The sequence below is a fragment of the Herpailurus yagouaroundi genome, unplaced genomic scaffold, assembly GCF_014898765.1.
Source record: "Herpailurus yagouaroundi ecotype Mexico unplaced genomic scaffold, PumYag 139, whole genome shotgun sequence".
Lineage (NCBI taxonomy): Eukaryota > Metazoa > Chordata > Mammalia > Carnivora > Felidae > Herpailurus > Herpailurus yagouaroundi.
The window spans coordinates 47,236,484-47,252,867 of record NW_024412394.1 but is presented as its reverse complement, the minus strand read 5'-3'; the positions used below and the strand labels follow the sequence as shown (position 1 = coordinate 47,252,867).

Sequence of the window (16,384 nt, the reverse complement as noted above, 5' to 3'; positions counted from 1 at the left end):
CATAAATATTTGCAATTGTTAGTTCTTGGTGGATAGACCCCTTAATTATGATATAATGCCCTTCATCTCTTGTTACAGTCTTTATTTTAAAATCTAGATTGTCTGATATAAGTATGGCTACTTTGGCTTTCTTTTGTTGACGATTAGCATGATAAATGGTTCTCCATCTTCTTACTTTCAATCTGAAGATGTCTTTAGGTCTAAAGTGGGTCTCTTCTAAACAGCATATAAATGGATCTTGTTTTCTTGTCCATTCTGTTACCCTTTGTCTTTTGATTGGAACATTTAGTCCATTCACATTTAGAGTGAGTACTGAAAGATATGAATTTATTGCCATTATGTTGCTTGTAGAGCTGGAGTTTCTGGTGGTGGTCTCTGGTCCTTTCTAGTCTTTGTTGCTTTTGGTCTTTTTTTTTTCTTCCCCTCGTCTTTTCTCCCCTCAGAGAGTCCCCCTTAAAATTTCATGCAGGGCTGGTTTAGTGGTCACAAACTCCTTTGGTTTTTGTTTGTCTGAGAAGCTTTTTATCTCTCCTTATTTTGAATGACAGCCTTGCTGGATAAAGAATTATTGGCTGCATATTTTTCTGATTCCGTACATTGCATACATCCTTCCACTCCTTTCTGGCCTGCCAAGTTTCTGTGGATAGGTCTGCTACAAACCTGATCTGTCTTCCCTTGTAGGTTAAGGACTTTTTTCCCCTTGCTGCCTTCATGATTTCTTTCCTTGCGTGAGTATTTTGTGAATTTGACTATGATATGCCTTGTTGATGGTCAGTTTTTGTTGAATCTATTGGGAGTCTTCTGTGCTTCCTGGATTTTGATGTCTGTGTCTTTCCCCAGGTTAGGAAAGCTTTCTGGTATGATTTGCTCACATAACCCTTCTACCCCTTTTTCTCTCTCTTCATCTTCTGGGACGCCTATGATTCTGATGTTGTTTCTTTTTAATGAGTCACTTGATTTCTCTAATTCTTAAATCGTGCCCTTTTCCCTTAGTCTCCCTCTTTTGTACTGCTTCATTCTTCTCCATAAGTTTGTCCTCTATATCGCTGATTCGCTGCTCTGGTTCATCCATCCTTGCCGCTGTGACAACTATTCGAGATTGCGGCTCAGTTATAACATTTTTTATTTCGTCCTGACTAGCTTTTACTTCTTTTATCTCCACAGAAAGGGATTCTAATCTGTTTTCAACCCCAGCTGGCATTCTTATTATCAGCATTCTAAAGTCTTGTTGAGACATGTTGCTTATATCTGTGTTAATTAAGTCCCTGGCTGTCCTTTCTTCCTTCATTCGGGTGAATTTTAGGGTGAATTCCTTCATTTTGTCATTTTGAAGGAAATAAAGGAATTAGTAAGGTAAAAAAATAATTAAAATTAAAAAATTGGAAAAACACACAGAAGAATCAAATAAATGATGTTAGATCCTAGGTGTGTTTTGGTCTGGTTGTTGAAAGGAGCTTGATATGTTAGAGAAAAAAGGAACAGAAAAGAAAAAAAGGGAAACGTTTGAAAACTTGAAAAAAATGAATACAATGAAACAAAATAAAATGATGGAAGTAAAGTAGAATTTGGAAAACTTACAAGAAAAATAAAAAATATAGTAGAAAAAAATTAAAAATATTTTTAATAAAAATGGAAAATAAAAATAGATATTCTCTTTCTGTATTCAAGAATAAAAAAAGAGGGGTGTCTGGGTGGCTCAGTCGGTTGGGCATCTGACTTCGGCTCAGGTTATGATCTCGTGGTTTGTGGGTTCGAGCCCTGCATCGGGTTCTGTGCTGAGAGCTCGGAGCCTGGAGCCTGCTTCGGATTCTGTGTCTCCCTCTCTCTCTGCCCCTCCCCTGCTCATGCTCTGTCTCTCTCTGTCTCAAAAATAAATAAAACATTTTTAAAAATTTTTAAAAGAAAGAAAAAAATGGAAATGATAGACCAGCAAACAGACTGAAATATGATTGAAATTATATCAGTTTCCCCTAGAAGTCAAACTATGAAGCATTTTATAGTCCATAAACTAAGCAAGCAGAGAGTCTTCTAGTGTTCCTTAAGAGCGAGGTTGGCCCAGTTGTGGGGGGGGGGGGGCTTAGTGTAACGGCTCCGTTCTCCACTAGATGGCACAGTTTAGCCTACTGGGGTGGATTTTTGCGGCACATGTAGGTGTGTATGCTCATGTGTGGGAGGAGTGAAAATGGCATCACCCAGGTACCCAGTCTCTAGTAATGGAATTCTGTTCTCCCCAACCAGCAGTCAGGCACTACTCCTTTGTCTCCTGCTTCCATCCACTCCCTGCTTTTACACTGTCCATGACCAAGCCGTCAGTTTGCCAGCCAGCACCTCCCTCCTGAGTTTTGTCTCAGATGCGGCTGTGTTTGCCAGCCCCTCACTTCTGAGGGACTGCAGATTGACCCTTTATGACTCTCTGGAGGAGAGTCTCACTGAGCAGTGGCGTGGTGCCCACCCACCCCAAGGAGTGTTCATGGGACCATGCTGCTGCTGATGCCCAGAGACTGTGGCTGGGTGCCAGTCTGCCCCAGAAAAAGTTCCCATGATCGTGTAGTAGCAGTGTTTCAGGGGTTATGGTAGATCACAGCACACATCTGGTACCAGGCTTCCCACGTAATGTCATTGTTCCAGCACCAGCAAATGTTCTCCAGGGTCCGCTGGGACCTTTGTTTGTTGGATGGCCTCACCCTTTCTCCCAAATATCCTCCCAGCAGGGGAACTGCCTCTTCCCGTGTGTCCTGAAGACCCCTTGCACCTTTCTGCTCACAGGGATTCGCCCTTCCCACCAGACCACCACCAGGTATCAAGCTGCAGAGTTTCAGACTCTGCACTCCCCCTGTTTATAGAGTCTTAATGGAATTTAAACCCTCTCTTTTTCCTTTCTCCCTTTTTTTATTCAGTCCTTTGCATACTTTCTTTTTTCTCCAGCTGTTTTCAGGGTGTGGGGGGTTGAGATGCTTTCCCATACTCTCTGCATATCTTCATTCTCTCTCCACAAGCAAGAACAGCTCCTGGCCCTCCACGGCTTCTCTCCCCTAGTTCACCTCTCCGCACTGCGTACCTGCCAAGTTCTGTGGTTCAGGTTGTGCAGATTATTGTGTTAATCCTCAAATCAGTTTTCTAGGTGTACAGGATGGTTTAGTGTTGATCTTGGCTGTAATTCAGGGAGGAGAGATGCAAAATAAAATTTCTAGTTTATTCCTCCATCTTGGCCCCTCTAAGATAATAAATTTTTTTAATTAAATTTCATTATTTTACCATTCATGTCGATAAAATTATAGATGCTTCTTATTCATAATTTTTTTAAACTATAGAAGATCACGTGACCTCTTTGTGTTTCCTGGATGTTTGAGAGCGATTCTACCTATATAGTCCTATTACACCTCATGTAAAGTATCCTAGCTATATGTCAAAATTTTAATCTCTGGTATATTCACATCTGTATAATTTCACTTAATATCGTAATTGTTCTTACTACTTTCTATTTAACCTTTTAAAAAAATCTTTGCGTGTTCATGTATTATTCCCATCTTGTTAAACTAATTTCAATTTCCCACATTATTGGTGCAAATATGTGGTAAACTATCAAAGTCCTTTGGTAAGAATAAATACATTCAAACCTTATGTAAATTTCCCCAATTAAATTTAGTCTTTAAGAAATTGAATTGTCATGTCCTCAGGGCTCAGGACTCAGGACTGTTTAACATTTTTATTTAACATCAGAACTAAGATTAGTATTATTTATTCAGAACTTAATTTCTCAGCACAATGTGAAATAGGTACCATTATCATCACCATTTTACTAGGGTACAAGAGAAGTTAAGCAAAGTGCTTAAGATCACACAGAGACTGATTAATAGATGAACTTGGGTCTGCAGTTATAGCTGAAATGTTTAGTGGATGAGTTTGGGTTGGTAAGTATAATCCGTACTAGGTTGCTGGATAATGTATTAAGGCTCAAGAAGACTCTTCTAGTTTTTTTGTTTTTTTGTTTCCTGGGGTTTTGGGTGAGGGGGGAGAATGAGAATATGAGTTGGGGAGGGACCAAGGGAGAAGAAGAGAGAATCTTAAGCAGGCTCCATGCCCAGCACAGAAATGGCTCAAGAAAATTCTTGTTGTTGTTGTTGTTGTTGTTGTTGTTGTTGATTTTAGGAGAGAATGTGCATGCGGACACATAACTGGGGGAAGAGGCAGAGAGAGAGGAGAGAGAATCCCAAGCAGCCTCCATGCTGTCAGCGCAAACCCAAAGTGGGGCTCAATCCCACAAACCAGGCTTGAGAAAATTCTTAGTGGTTTTTGTTGACCAGTTGTTTAATGTAATGTGAAACAGATACCACACAGGGTTTTTTAGGCATGTCCCTGAGTTTCAAGAATGATAACAAAGTTCATTTATGCCCCTCTAAAATACATTCTTTTGTCTCGATGACAATGGACTAGACAGTAGTTTTATCCACTTATTCTGCCCATAGAGTTTCATTCTCTAGTTCCTTATTAAATATCAGATGTTCCAGCATGGGTAAATATGTAGATGTTTGTATATCAATTAAAATTTCATTACACTTTGAGCTACCTATCTCAGATTGTAAAACTACGATTAGGTAATATAAGAGGAAGAATTTTAGAAGATAAAGTTCTAAATATAAGGTGATATTTCTGATTTCTTTGCTTTATATTTTGAAACCATAATCCTTTCATAAAATTGTATCAATGTGGAGAACCCATAGTGGCTGGTCTTTTTTGTTGTTGTTATATTAGTAATGTTTTTAAGATATAATAGCTTTTACCTTTTTCAATTTCTGTCTTTAGAGAAGTAGCTGATTTTCAGCTTTCTGTGGATTCTCTATTGGGAAACAGCAATGACCATTCAAGACCAGATGTTCAAGTTCAAGCCACGAGACTGGCAGAGAAGGTACTTTAGCACTATTATCTTTTTTTGACATTATAATCTTATTATTTTTATAAAGAAGAAAAAACTCTGCAAGCTATTTCAGCCATAATAATGATTTAATAGGTTTTTTTTGTTCAAAGCACTTGGAAAATACAATTTAAATTCATTTTAGCTGTGTACAGTAAGGTTAAGATGATTTTTCAAATTAGTTAAAAAGCATTCCTCTTGAGCTGACATTGTTCAATTTTTTGATTAACTACTTACAGGAGGAGTGAAGTGTTAATTAAATTTACAGATTGAAGCTGGACAGACTTCTGAATTTAAGAGAACACGCTTGATAAATTAGAGCAGTGGGTTGTAATTTTTAAAATTATTTTCTGAGAAGATGAGCATTAAAATATGAGAAGAAATGATTAGATGTAAATAGAATCATGATTGCAGAGAAGAAGTAGCTAGATGATTTAATAAACGTCTTTCATTTCTAATTTCTCTGATGGGTTTGGTACCTAAAAGAGGAGTTGAAAGGATTGTAGAGAATGACCAAATCTTTTTAGTGTAATACCATCAAAAACAGGGTTTTTAAATAGAGTTATTACATGTGAGACAGAGGCATCTGGGCACACTGAATGATTGGAACAATGAAAGTCACCATCACAGAAAAAGATGCATAAAGATTGAGTATAATCAAAGAGCTTTGGTAGCTGAGCAAGTATTTAATCAGAAAATCAACCCAGATTTTTATCAGGAAGTACACCAGGAGTAGAATTGTGCTAATTACAATACTTAGTCTCTTCCCCCATCAACTGTGAGTTCTTAAAACTAAAGACTAGTGCCTCTTCAGTGATAATAGGTATCTCCTCAAGGTTCATGGGTATTATCAGGTGCTTTTAAATCTAGTAGGTTAAAATCCTAAGGTATATTCAATGAGGACAAAAGGTTTAAATGATTTCTATTTCATGTGTTGATACAAGTGCTTCAGCGTAGGGCCTGACAGAATGGCATGTTCTGTGGCTCTCGTGCAAAGTAGGAGAGAAAAATTTTTAGATTTTTTTTTTTTTTTTTAAGTAATCTCTACACAGGGTAGGGGAGATAAAGAGTTCACTACATGTCAAGGCACATAAGGTGGGCATAAAGTGATGCTGAGAGAATTTGAGGTGAGGGAATGGGAAAGAGGAAGAGATTCTGAATAAAGAATAGTGGTCTAGTCCAGAAACAAAGAAAATGTTTACCCAAATAGAGTGATAAAAGTAAACAGATTGGCTAATGCCCAGGTCCAGATACAATGACTGGGAGATATGATGCACTTGGCTGCCTTTGGACTCCAATTTGATAGTATTAAAACTACAAATCTCAGGGTGCTTGGGTGACTCAGTTGTTGAATGTCCAACTCTTGATCTTAGCTCCGGGGGTTGTGAGTTCAAGTCCCTTGTTGGGCTCCACATTGGGCATGAAGCCTACTTAAAAATAAATAAATAAAAATTTAAAAATAAAAATTACAAATTTCAATATGTCTATTTTATAACATACCTAGTTTACTTGATTTTTATCTTTTCAGCTAAAATGTGATACAGTGGTAAGTGAAATCAGCACTGGTCAAGGGACTGTAAATTTCAAAATAAACAGAGAACTATTAACAAAGGTAAGAATGGGTTCTATTCCAGCTATGCACCTTTAGTCTCTGATTTAGCTATGTGATTTTCCTTCAGTTCTTAAACTTTGTCTCCTCTTGCCTCAAAACCCTGCACATTCTGATAACCCTCCCTGGAGTGCCACCCCAAGTTAACTCCTGCTTATCCTTCAGCTCTTGGTATTTCCTGGGTTGGGCCTTTCTGTCTTCTTCATATATGTGCTCTACTAGCACTGGATAGCTCTCCTTTATAGAAGTTATCCTAGTTGCTGGTTTATATTCTTTGTATTTGATTAATGCCTCTTGCCCTTTAAACTCTAATTTCCATCAGGGCTTATAGCATCTGTTTCTCTCACTATTGGATCCCCAGTTCCTAGCAAAATGCCTTGCATGCAGTATGTGTGAGATAACTATTGTTGAATGAGTTAACGGACTCTGTATGGAATACACGAAAAGTACTGCTGATTTTGGCTCTCTGGTAGCCTGTAATCTGTTGGACGCATAAGATTTATATAGAAGAAACCATGAGACAGCTTATTCTTTTAATAAAACAAATACTAAAACAAAAAGATAGAGGTGACTGGGTGGCTCAGTCAGTTAAGCTCTGACTCTTGACTTAGGTTCAGGTCATGATCTCAAAGTGGGTCGCTGGGCGTGGAGCCTGCTTAGGATTCTCTTTCTCCCTCTGCCCCTCCCCACCTCTAAAAAACAAAACAAAAGAACAACAAACGAGGTGGATTGATACAATAAGCCTAAGAAGGATCAGAATACTCAGGTAGGCCTGGAGGAGTTGGGGAAATGACATAAAGGAATTGAGTCTCATGTATGCTTATGGAGGATAAGTAATCCTGGATAGGCACGGTATGAGATCTTTTGTGTAGAGTTTCGTCTCAATTTAACTTTAAAGTTTATCATAATGCATGCTTTGGTCTGTTGTTTTAAAAAATATGTACGCTGGTATTGAGTTGGTCAGAGTTAGTCAATGCTGCAGTCCTGAATTGAAAATAATTATAAAACCAAAATTTCTAATAGTATAATTTCTCACCAAGGTTATATAGTTTATTGGCATTTGCCCATCAGCCCTGTAATCCTTCTGAAGGAGAGTTAGTGTTTCATGCTTGTCTCTAGATCTTTGAACTTTTTTCTTTTATCTTTTTTTCACTCCTACTTCAAGGTAAATTAGTTAACCAAAATCATTCACAAGGACAGGAGAAAATTTGAGCTTGTTAAAATGTGTCTACAATCTGTTGGTCTCTTGATAACATTTCATGTCAGTTTAGTAACCATTGAGTCTAATTTACCATTTCTAAATAAGTAACTCTTTCTTCAGTTGCAGTCTCAATTTTTTAAAATTTATTTTATTTATTTTTTGATAGAGCAAGCGGAGGAGGGGCAGAGAGAGCGAGAGAGAAAGAGAGGGGGACAGAGGATCTGAAGCAGGCTCTGTGCTGACAGCCAAGCCTGATGTGGGACTTGAACTCACGAACCACAAAATCATGACCTGGGCCGAAGTCAGATGCTTAACCAACTGAGCTACCCAGGTGCCCCATCAGTCTCAGTTTTTATGGAAACAGTGCAGTTCACCAAAATGCCCATCAGACTTCAGGCTGCTTCATAGGCAGCAGTTATCTTACTTCTTTTGTTTTCCCTCAGATGGGAAACTGTGCTGTTAGATGGAGTTTGCCTTTGCAACCAGCTTAACTGAAAGAGATATGGTTTATATATCAGGCAAGGCATATATTAATAATTTAACATTTCAATGGCCATGAATTTTCATACTTTATTATATTATAATGAATAAGCTATTAGTTTTTCTGTGATTTAAGGATGCATGCTAGCTTGCTTATTCCCAAATCCTTCTCAGTTGACAACAGAAGGATAATATCCAGGGCTTTGAGATCCAGCTTTTTCACCTGGAAATCCTCCCAACATTATAGCCTTGAGGATCTGGATCGTAGAGTGATTTTTGTTAAAGGAACAAGCAGACTGCTTACAGTTGCCCTGCTTGGTGTTACAGTAACCATACTTCCTAAACTAGTAAGAAAAAGGGGTACTGAATGTGCCTGTTACGTTACAGTTTTTTTTTAATGATACTTCTTGTTTGTTCAAAGCCTAATTTCTTCTACATCTGGCTCCATTATTTTCAGGCCTTAAACAGTAGTCATTTGCATATGTAATGAATTTTTCAGATCACATCAAGAAAAAAATTCAACCCTTTGGGACCATTATTAATACATTTTTTTGCATATTAATGTTATCAAGATTGACATGTAGCCAATGACCTGTGTCCAAAACTTACTTCTCAAGCAGAGAATTACGAATTTGTCATTGCTTACACATGTACAAGCTTAGCCTTGCATAAAAACCTATCTGTTCATGCAGTACAATTGAATTATTAACACTGGCAGCACCAGGAATGATTAAATGTTAGCTTACGTTTGGATCACTAACAGTGGCAATATAATGTCTTCATATAAATCATCCTCAAAGGCAGGAGACTAAAATGTGAAATTCAAGGCAGTAGGAAGTACCAAATCATGGGGACTAGATGATAAATTTTTCAAAGCTGTAAGATGATTTGACCAATACATACGTTGTGAAGAGCTGTCACTTTGGTACCAAGCTTCCACCTGTCAGTAGCTTACATATGAATTTCAAGAGTAATTTACGAAGAGTAATTTAGAATAATAGTTTAGGGGGAGAAAAAAAGAAAATATGAGTTTAACTAAATAGGAAAAAGGCAAACAAAGTCTTGTTAAGTCTTGTTTTTTAGGTGTGCCTTAAAAGTACACAATGGATAACATCGTTTTTGGTTCACATGTACACATGTATTTTTTATTTGCCAAATTCAACTTTGCATGCTCTACTAAAACTTAAGAAAAAAAGACAGAAAAAGAGATACTAATTAAGTGGCTCTAATTCTGCTTATTATTTTACTAATTGAGCTTATGCCAAAAAGCAGTAGATGCATTCAAATCATGTGTAGTATCAATAGGCTGAACACATGGGAGGAATGATTAAGCACTTTCCAACTATTGACCAAAGAATTAACTAGACAAATAGTAGTAGCTTCCTTAGAAATCATTCTAAGAGCATCTTACATTTTAACATTTGACATTTTAATGTACCCATTGATGAATAGATGAGCCTCTAGTTTATTCATCTATTGGAATTTCATGAAACTTTACTAGCTCACTGACATTCTGTAGTTAAAAACTTTGAGTTCCCACTAGTTTAATAAACTTTCTGCTTATTATTTGCGAGGTCCTGAGGGTCCTGCCCTCAAAGAGTTTATGATCTAAAAGAAAAGCATAAAAAAATAGTGTTATGGTGTAATGTGTAGTGGGTATGATAATATGATGAATAATATAATGGAGGCATGTATAAGTTGCAGTCCAGTGTAAAGAAAGGTACACATAAGTCTGTCTTCTTTTATTAATTTTTTGATGTTTATTTTTGAGAGAGACACAGGTGTGTGCAGGGGGAGGGGCAGAGGGAGAGGGAGACGCAGAATCCAAAGCAGGAGCTTTGGAGCTGTCAGTGTAGAACCCAACGCGAGGTTCAAACTCATGAGCCATGAGATCATGACCTGAGCTGAAATTTGACACTTAACCTGACTGATCCACCTAGGTGCCCACATAAGACTGTCTTGAGAGAAGAAGCAATCTTGAATTAGGATAAAGATGAAACTGTATCCGGGGCTCCTGGCTGGCTCATTTGGTAAAGGATGCAACTCTTAATCTCAAGGATTTGAGCCCCACACTGGGTGTAAAGATTACTTAAAACAAACAAACAAAAAAACAAGACTGTATTTGGGAGATGCAAGGGCAGGCCTTCCAGGCCGAAGAGATAGTCTGGGCCAGAGTACAGACAGTCGAGAACATGGTATTGTCTGGCACTGTCACTCACTGGAGTGATAGCATATGGTTTGCACATAGGATGGCACGGGGGAGGGTAGGAAATTATACAATGTGGAGGGCCTTATATGCCCAGCAGAAGAGTTTCAGCTTTTTCCTGTGTCATTATTTCCCATGGTGTGTTATATGTATCACAGGTGGTACATTTGATAATTTTCGGTATTATACTAATAAGAGTTAGTTTATTTTGATATTATATACTTCTTGCAAAAATTATAAAAGCCTAACATTTCTAGGGGCACCTGGGTGGCTCAAATGGTTAAGCGTCTGACTCTTGATATCAGCTCAGATCTTGATCTCAGGGTTATGAGGTCAAGCCCCATGTTGAGCTCCATGCTAGGGGTGAAGCCTACTTAATAAAAAAAAAATTTTTTTTAGGAACAATTCTAACTTGTGACTTTTATGGATATTATAACATTCCTTTTAACAAATCAGGTTTCTCAAAATTTTAAAAAAAGTAAAGGTAATATGCACATAAAGTAAAAGTCAAACCAGAAATTGATAAAATATTTTAAATGTTAGGGAATTATTGCAAGATTTAAATAGAACATACACTTATTAAATATGTATGTTATATAAGGATGTAGTTATGTATTACTGTTTTGTTTTGGTTGTTTTTGTAGTGGTATAGCTGACGGATGATGAAGATATAAACCAGGCCACAGGGGATAACTGTAATGATACTTAGGAGATAGCATGTACAAGGTTTGGTAGTTAATAGATGATTGATTATGAAGGTTGTGGGAAAAGGGTAAACTTTAGGAACTCCTACACCTCTGACTTGGTTAGCTGAGTGAGGGGGTATAGTTCATAGAAGTGGAGAAGGCAGAAGGAGGAGGAGTATATTCCATTTGAAGTGCCTTAGATGTCCATTCTTGGAGTTGGACATACCAGTCTGTGGCACAGGAGAGATTTTATTATTAGGTAAGTAGTGGTTGAAGTCTTAGGACTTTATACCTAGGAGAAGTATAAAGTAGGGAGCTAGAAGCAAGAAAGGAGCACAGGCTGGGGAGCGGAGGGACAGGCAGTGTAAGAGGAGCCTGCAAAGGAAACTGGGAAGCAAAAGTCAGTAGAAAGTAATGTTACAACCAAGGACAGAGGATGGTGGCAAGGAGAAGAGTAGTCATTAGCTAAGGTGATGTTTGAAAAGTGGTCACCTTGGGGAAGGTGGTGGGTTAGGCCAGATGATCAAAAGGGACTCTAGACTTTTGCCTTATCTTGTTTAATTTTTTAGTTTATGAAAAGTGTGCTCATAAAGGTAATACATTAGAGAATTTAAGCATTCAATTAGGTTTGGCATTTCAAATTTTGATTTTGAGAGCACTTGGAATAAAATAGTCGAGAAGGAAGCTGTAGGTAGCACATTGATCAGATTGTCAATGGAAGGTTTGGAAGTGGGGCAGGTAAGATAGTCCTTTACTAAAGCTGCTTTTTTGTTTGTGCCAGAGATGTTAATGAACTGAGGGTCATTTGTTAAAGGAGAGTTTAACTTACTGTGATTGCCTTTTGTGGAGTCTGCCATCCATTATACATAAGAGGGATGGAAAGTGAAATGAATGGGTAGATGTTAACTTTAGAATAATCTGACTATGAATTCCTCCCCTCACTAGTATTTACCTCCCCCACTTGCGGTTTTGGCAGCCATAGTCTTAGAGTAATTAACATATAATGGGCCCCTAGTGTATGACACACACTATTCTCCTTAATGTCTCTGTATATTCATCCTTACTCTCTGTGTCCTATATTTTGTGAGTGAAAGGAATAATATTTTCTCTCTGTCCTTGTGCAAATACATACTGTTTCTGAACCTTAGTTTTTCATCTACTAAATGGGAAATGTTGCCCATTTTATGATTTTGTGAGGCTAAGGATAGCATAAAAGCATCTGGACTTAAACCTAGCACTTTGTAGATGCTTCTTAAAAGTATTGTTTTGCTGCCTCCTGCTACTTTCTTTGCCTTTTCCATTAAGTGACCATTTTAACCAACTCTTAATGATAGTAAAATTCTTCACATCATAAACTACATATTTAGGACTCAGAATACAGTTCATGAAGCAAAACCAATGTAAGAGTAAAGAGAAGCCTATCATAGTAAATTCAAACCCCTAGACTAAAAAATGAACGCATAAATAAATGCATCACGCCATTAGCAAAAAAGGAAGTGTGAATTTTGTGAACTGTATAATCTTTCTGTGTTCATTTTTAAAAATGGAATATGTTTTGGTTGTTTCTGTGAGATTTCCTTGTTTTTTACTTATGTAGCCAGTAGGCATTTGAATTACAGTTTTGTGTTTTCTACTGTTCATGTGATCGTTAGTATTACAAGAGTAGCAGCAGCATGCAGTAGTTAATACATTAGCTCTGGAGTGAAAAAGGTTTTGCTACATGACTTAATAGCAGTATGACCTTGGGAAGGTTCTCTGTGCTTCTCTTTCCTTATTTATAAAAATAATACTTCTCTCTTACGGTTGTTGTAAGGATTAAATGAGTTAATGCATAGAAAATGCTTAGAACAGTGTATGCACATAGTATGCATTAAGTAAATATTAGATGCTCCTGGTTTTGCTTTACTATCTCTGTGGGACTTTTGGCAGTTACTTAACCTCTCTAAACTTCAGTTTCTTTATCTGTAAGATATCTATATCATTGGTTCATGTAAGAATAGATAGATGTGATGTATAAAAGGGCACAGAGCCCCCATAGATGTTAATTCTTATTATTACTGTTCTGACTGGCATTTGCAACTGGAGGAGGGGCTGACAATGCTGTAAAATGCTCAGTTCCATAAATTAGAATGAGCAAATAAGCAATGTTTACTTCATTACCAGTAAACAAAGTAATTAAGTAATTTTTAAAAATTGCAGTTTTTTCTGTCATTAAATCTCATACCTTTTACTTTTCAGACAGTACTACAACAAGTAATCAAAGATGGCTCAAAATATGGGTTAAACAGTGAGCTATTCTCTGGTCTTCCCCAGAAGAAGATCGTGGTTGAATTCAGGTGCGTGCCAACTCATCTTAAGTGTTGGTTATCACAGTGGCTGGGCAGTTATGTGGTTTACCATTATCATCTTGGGCTTCAGGAAATTACACAAGAAAAATAGAAAACCAGTGAGATTTGTTTTCTTAATAGTACAGTGAATTGGTCACTGTACCATGAATAAAAATTTTGGACTCCAATAAAAAGTCTAGTGATTATGGTGGTTTTTTTTTTTTAAATTATTTAATAGTTACTTTTTTTGGAAGAACTGGTTTTTCCATTTTAGTAAACTCTTAAAGGTAATGGTTACTGCCACATTAAGAATTTTAAAGTAATGTGATTACTGGAGAGCAAAGCCTTGTAGTATTTGTAATGTATATTTTTTAAATTGTCGGAAAAATAGGTTGAAATTTTAATATGCCTCTAAATAATCCTCTTAATAACTTTCTGATATGCTGTCAGTACAGCCATCTAATATTTGAACTATTTGTAGGTAGCCAGAACAGAAAAGGGAACACTTTCAGAGTGCAGCTTGACCAGTTGACAGCTCCTGGAAATGATTAGAGATGCTGTGTGTGCCTTCCTAAAAGCTGAAGAGTCTTGATGAACTGTTTTCCTACTTGGAATATTAGAACTTGCTATACTATAGCCTTCTGTTTTCTTAAGTATATATTTCTGTAGAGGATCTTTAAAAATTAGAGAATATTTTAGGTTTCCTGACTATTATAATTTATTATAAAAACTTAGTTATAATTAGCACCTGCATAACCCACGGTGAGAGTAGGTTTTATGGATTCCACATTTGTACTGTCTATGCCACTCATTTGTGTTCTTAAAAAAGGCATATTCTCTAAAATTCAGTAAACGTGTTTATGGTAAGGATTGGTTGCTGAGTAAACTCCTGCTCCTGTGGAGTAGACACATATTATGAATAAATCTTAACACTTGCAGTGAACCCCAATCATATTTAAGGTTGAGTTTAAACATTTGTTGCATCTCAGAGAGGAGATGGACTAGATGAGGTCATCTTCACACCAGAGAGGAACTACACTAAGGCTATCCCTCAAAGAAAGTTGCCTTCCATTTCTGTTATCTTTTCTTGTGTAACAGGCTATGCTAAAATTCAATATAGGAGGGCACCTGGGTGGCTCAGTCGGTAAAGCGTCCGGACTCTTGATTCCGGCTCAGGTCCTGTTTCACTGTTTATGAGTTCAAGCCCTGCATCAGACTCCATGCTGACAGTGCAGAGCCTGCTTGGGATTCTCTCTCTCTCTCTCTCTCTCTCTCTCTCACTCTCTCTCTCTCTCTCTCTGCCACTCCCCCACTTGCTCTCTTTCTCTCTCTCAAAATAAATAAACTTAAGCATTTTTAATAAAATTAAAAATAAATAAAGTTTAATGGAGCACAGGCTTGCACTTTCATTTACATTTTGTCTACAGTGGCTGCTTTTATACTGCCATGGCAGTTGAGCAGAATTGAATTGAATAGTTGAGGTAGAGACCAGGTGGCCTGCAGGCCTAAAATATTTACTATCTGATTCTTTAAGGAAACGTGTGTCAATTCCTGATTAGTGTCTTGAAACAACCATTTTAATGTTTATGACACTATAGATCAGGAAATCAGGGATGGCTTAGCTCAGTGGTTCTTTGGCCTTTATCATATGTAGCTCTAGTCATCTAGAGACTATACTGGGGGTCAAAATTCAGGTGGCCCATTTACTTGTTTGGCAGCTTACCTGAAGGATGGCTGGCCAGTCATCTCTCTCTCTCCACAGTGTCTCTTCAGCAGAGTTAACCAGACTCCTTTACAAAGGTTCTCAGGGCTGCAAGATGGTAAAAGTATCTCATCTTGAAACAGGCATAGCCTCATTTCTGTCACATTCTGCTGGTTTCAAAGCAAGTCACAAGATCAGCCCCGAATCAGGGGGAGGGAAAACAAATAAACTACGTTTCTTAATGGCGAGAGTGGCAAGCTTGTGGTTGTCTAATTCTTTTCATTCATGTCTTTAAATTGATGCAGGACTTCACCTCCTCTGGGAGGCACTTCAGTACCATATTCCTCTTCTACTTCTTGCTGTTACCTAACCAGCAGTAAAGGAAAATCAGTAGAGAAGTGGTATAGTATCTGTTACCATGCATTCATCCTTGAAATAATGCTATTGTAAGTTTCTTGAAACTTGAAAAGTTGCCACCAGCGTTCACTTTTAACACGTTCTTTCTTATTGTCACTTGACCTTCATCATCCCTTCTTCCCAACCAAACTTGAAATACCAACACCTCAGTCTTCCTTATTCATTGATTCTCTTGCTTTTCTCCTGTTTTTGTTTCCCATGTAATAATACTCTTTTGTTTACACTTATAAGAAATGTCTAAAAGTAGCCTGTTCTATTTGAGTTGTATTCTGTAAGCTATTTGTATGGCTTTTTCTTTGTAGACTTTTTTATTTGCTTATGGATTTGCTCCTCTTGTGCTTTTTCTAAAGGATTTAATAAGGAAGTCTGGAATTTAAATGAGCATTTGAATGCTGACGAAGGCAGAGTCCATGTCCCAGCATCCATCTTTGCTCTCTGTTATATTCCATCTAGCATTGCTTTGTCCATAGCTGCTCTTTCCCTTAGAAGTTTTCCATATGCTATGATGCTTACATTGTTGTTTCAAAGTAGAGACAAACAAGTGAGGGACAGGGTCAAAGTTGATAGGAAACATCATTCTTGAATTTCTTCTGAAGGGGTGCCTGGGTGGCTCAGTCGGTTAAGCGGCCGACTTCGGCTCAGGTCATGATCTCGCGGTCTGTGAGTTCGAGCCCCGCGTCGGGCTCTGTGCTGACAGCTCAGAGCCTGGAGCCTGTTTCAGATTCTGTGTCTCCCTCTCTCTGACCCTCCTCCGTTCATGCTCTGTCTCTCTCTGTCTCAAAAATAAATAAACGTTAAAAATAAAATAAAATAAAATAAAATAAAATAAAATAAAATAAAATAA

At 37.6% G+C, this 16,384-nt stretch overlaps 1 protein-coding gene across 8 annotated transcripts in view; it reads left to right on the top strand.

Moving 5' to 3' along the window:
- The window catches only part of RARS2 (arginyl-tRNA synthetase 2, mitochondrial), an 82,966-nt gene that overhangs the window by 20,929 nt on the left and 45,653 nt on the right, over positions 1-16,384 (top strand). For 5 of the 8 annotated variants that reach the window (XM_040474126.1, XM_040474125.1, XM_040474128.1 and 2 more), the window contains 4 exons: positions 2,709-2,797; positions 4,804-4,906; positions 6,441-6,524; positions 13,333-13,430. Coding sequence is in view for 3 of the 8 variants with exons in the window: in XM_040474129.1 (XP_040330063.1) it covers positions 2,709-2,797; positions 4,804-4,906; positions 6,441-6,524; positions 13,333-13,430 (374 nt within the window). In the remaining 5 variants the exon portion in view is untranslated. The remainder of the gene's footprint in view (positions 1-2,708; positions 2,798-4,803; positions 4,907-6,440; positions 6,525-13,332; positions 13,431-16,384) is intronic. The other 3 variants (XM_040474130.1, XM_040474131.1, XM_040474132.1) reach the window with 2 other exon arrangements.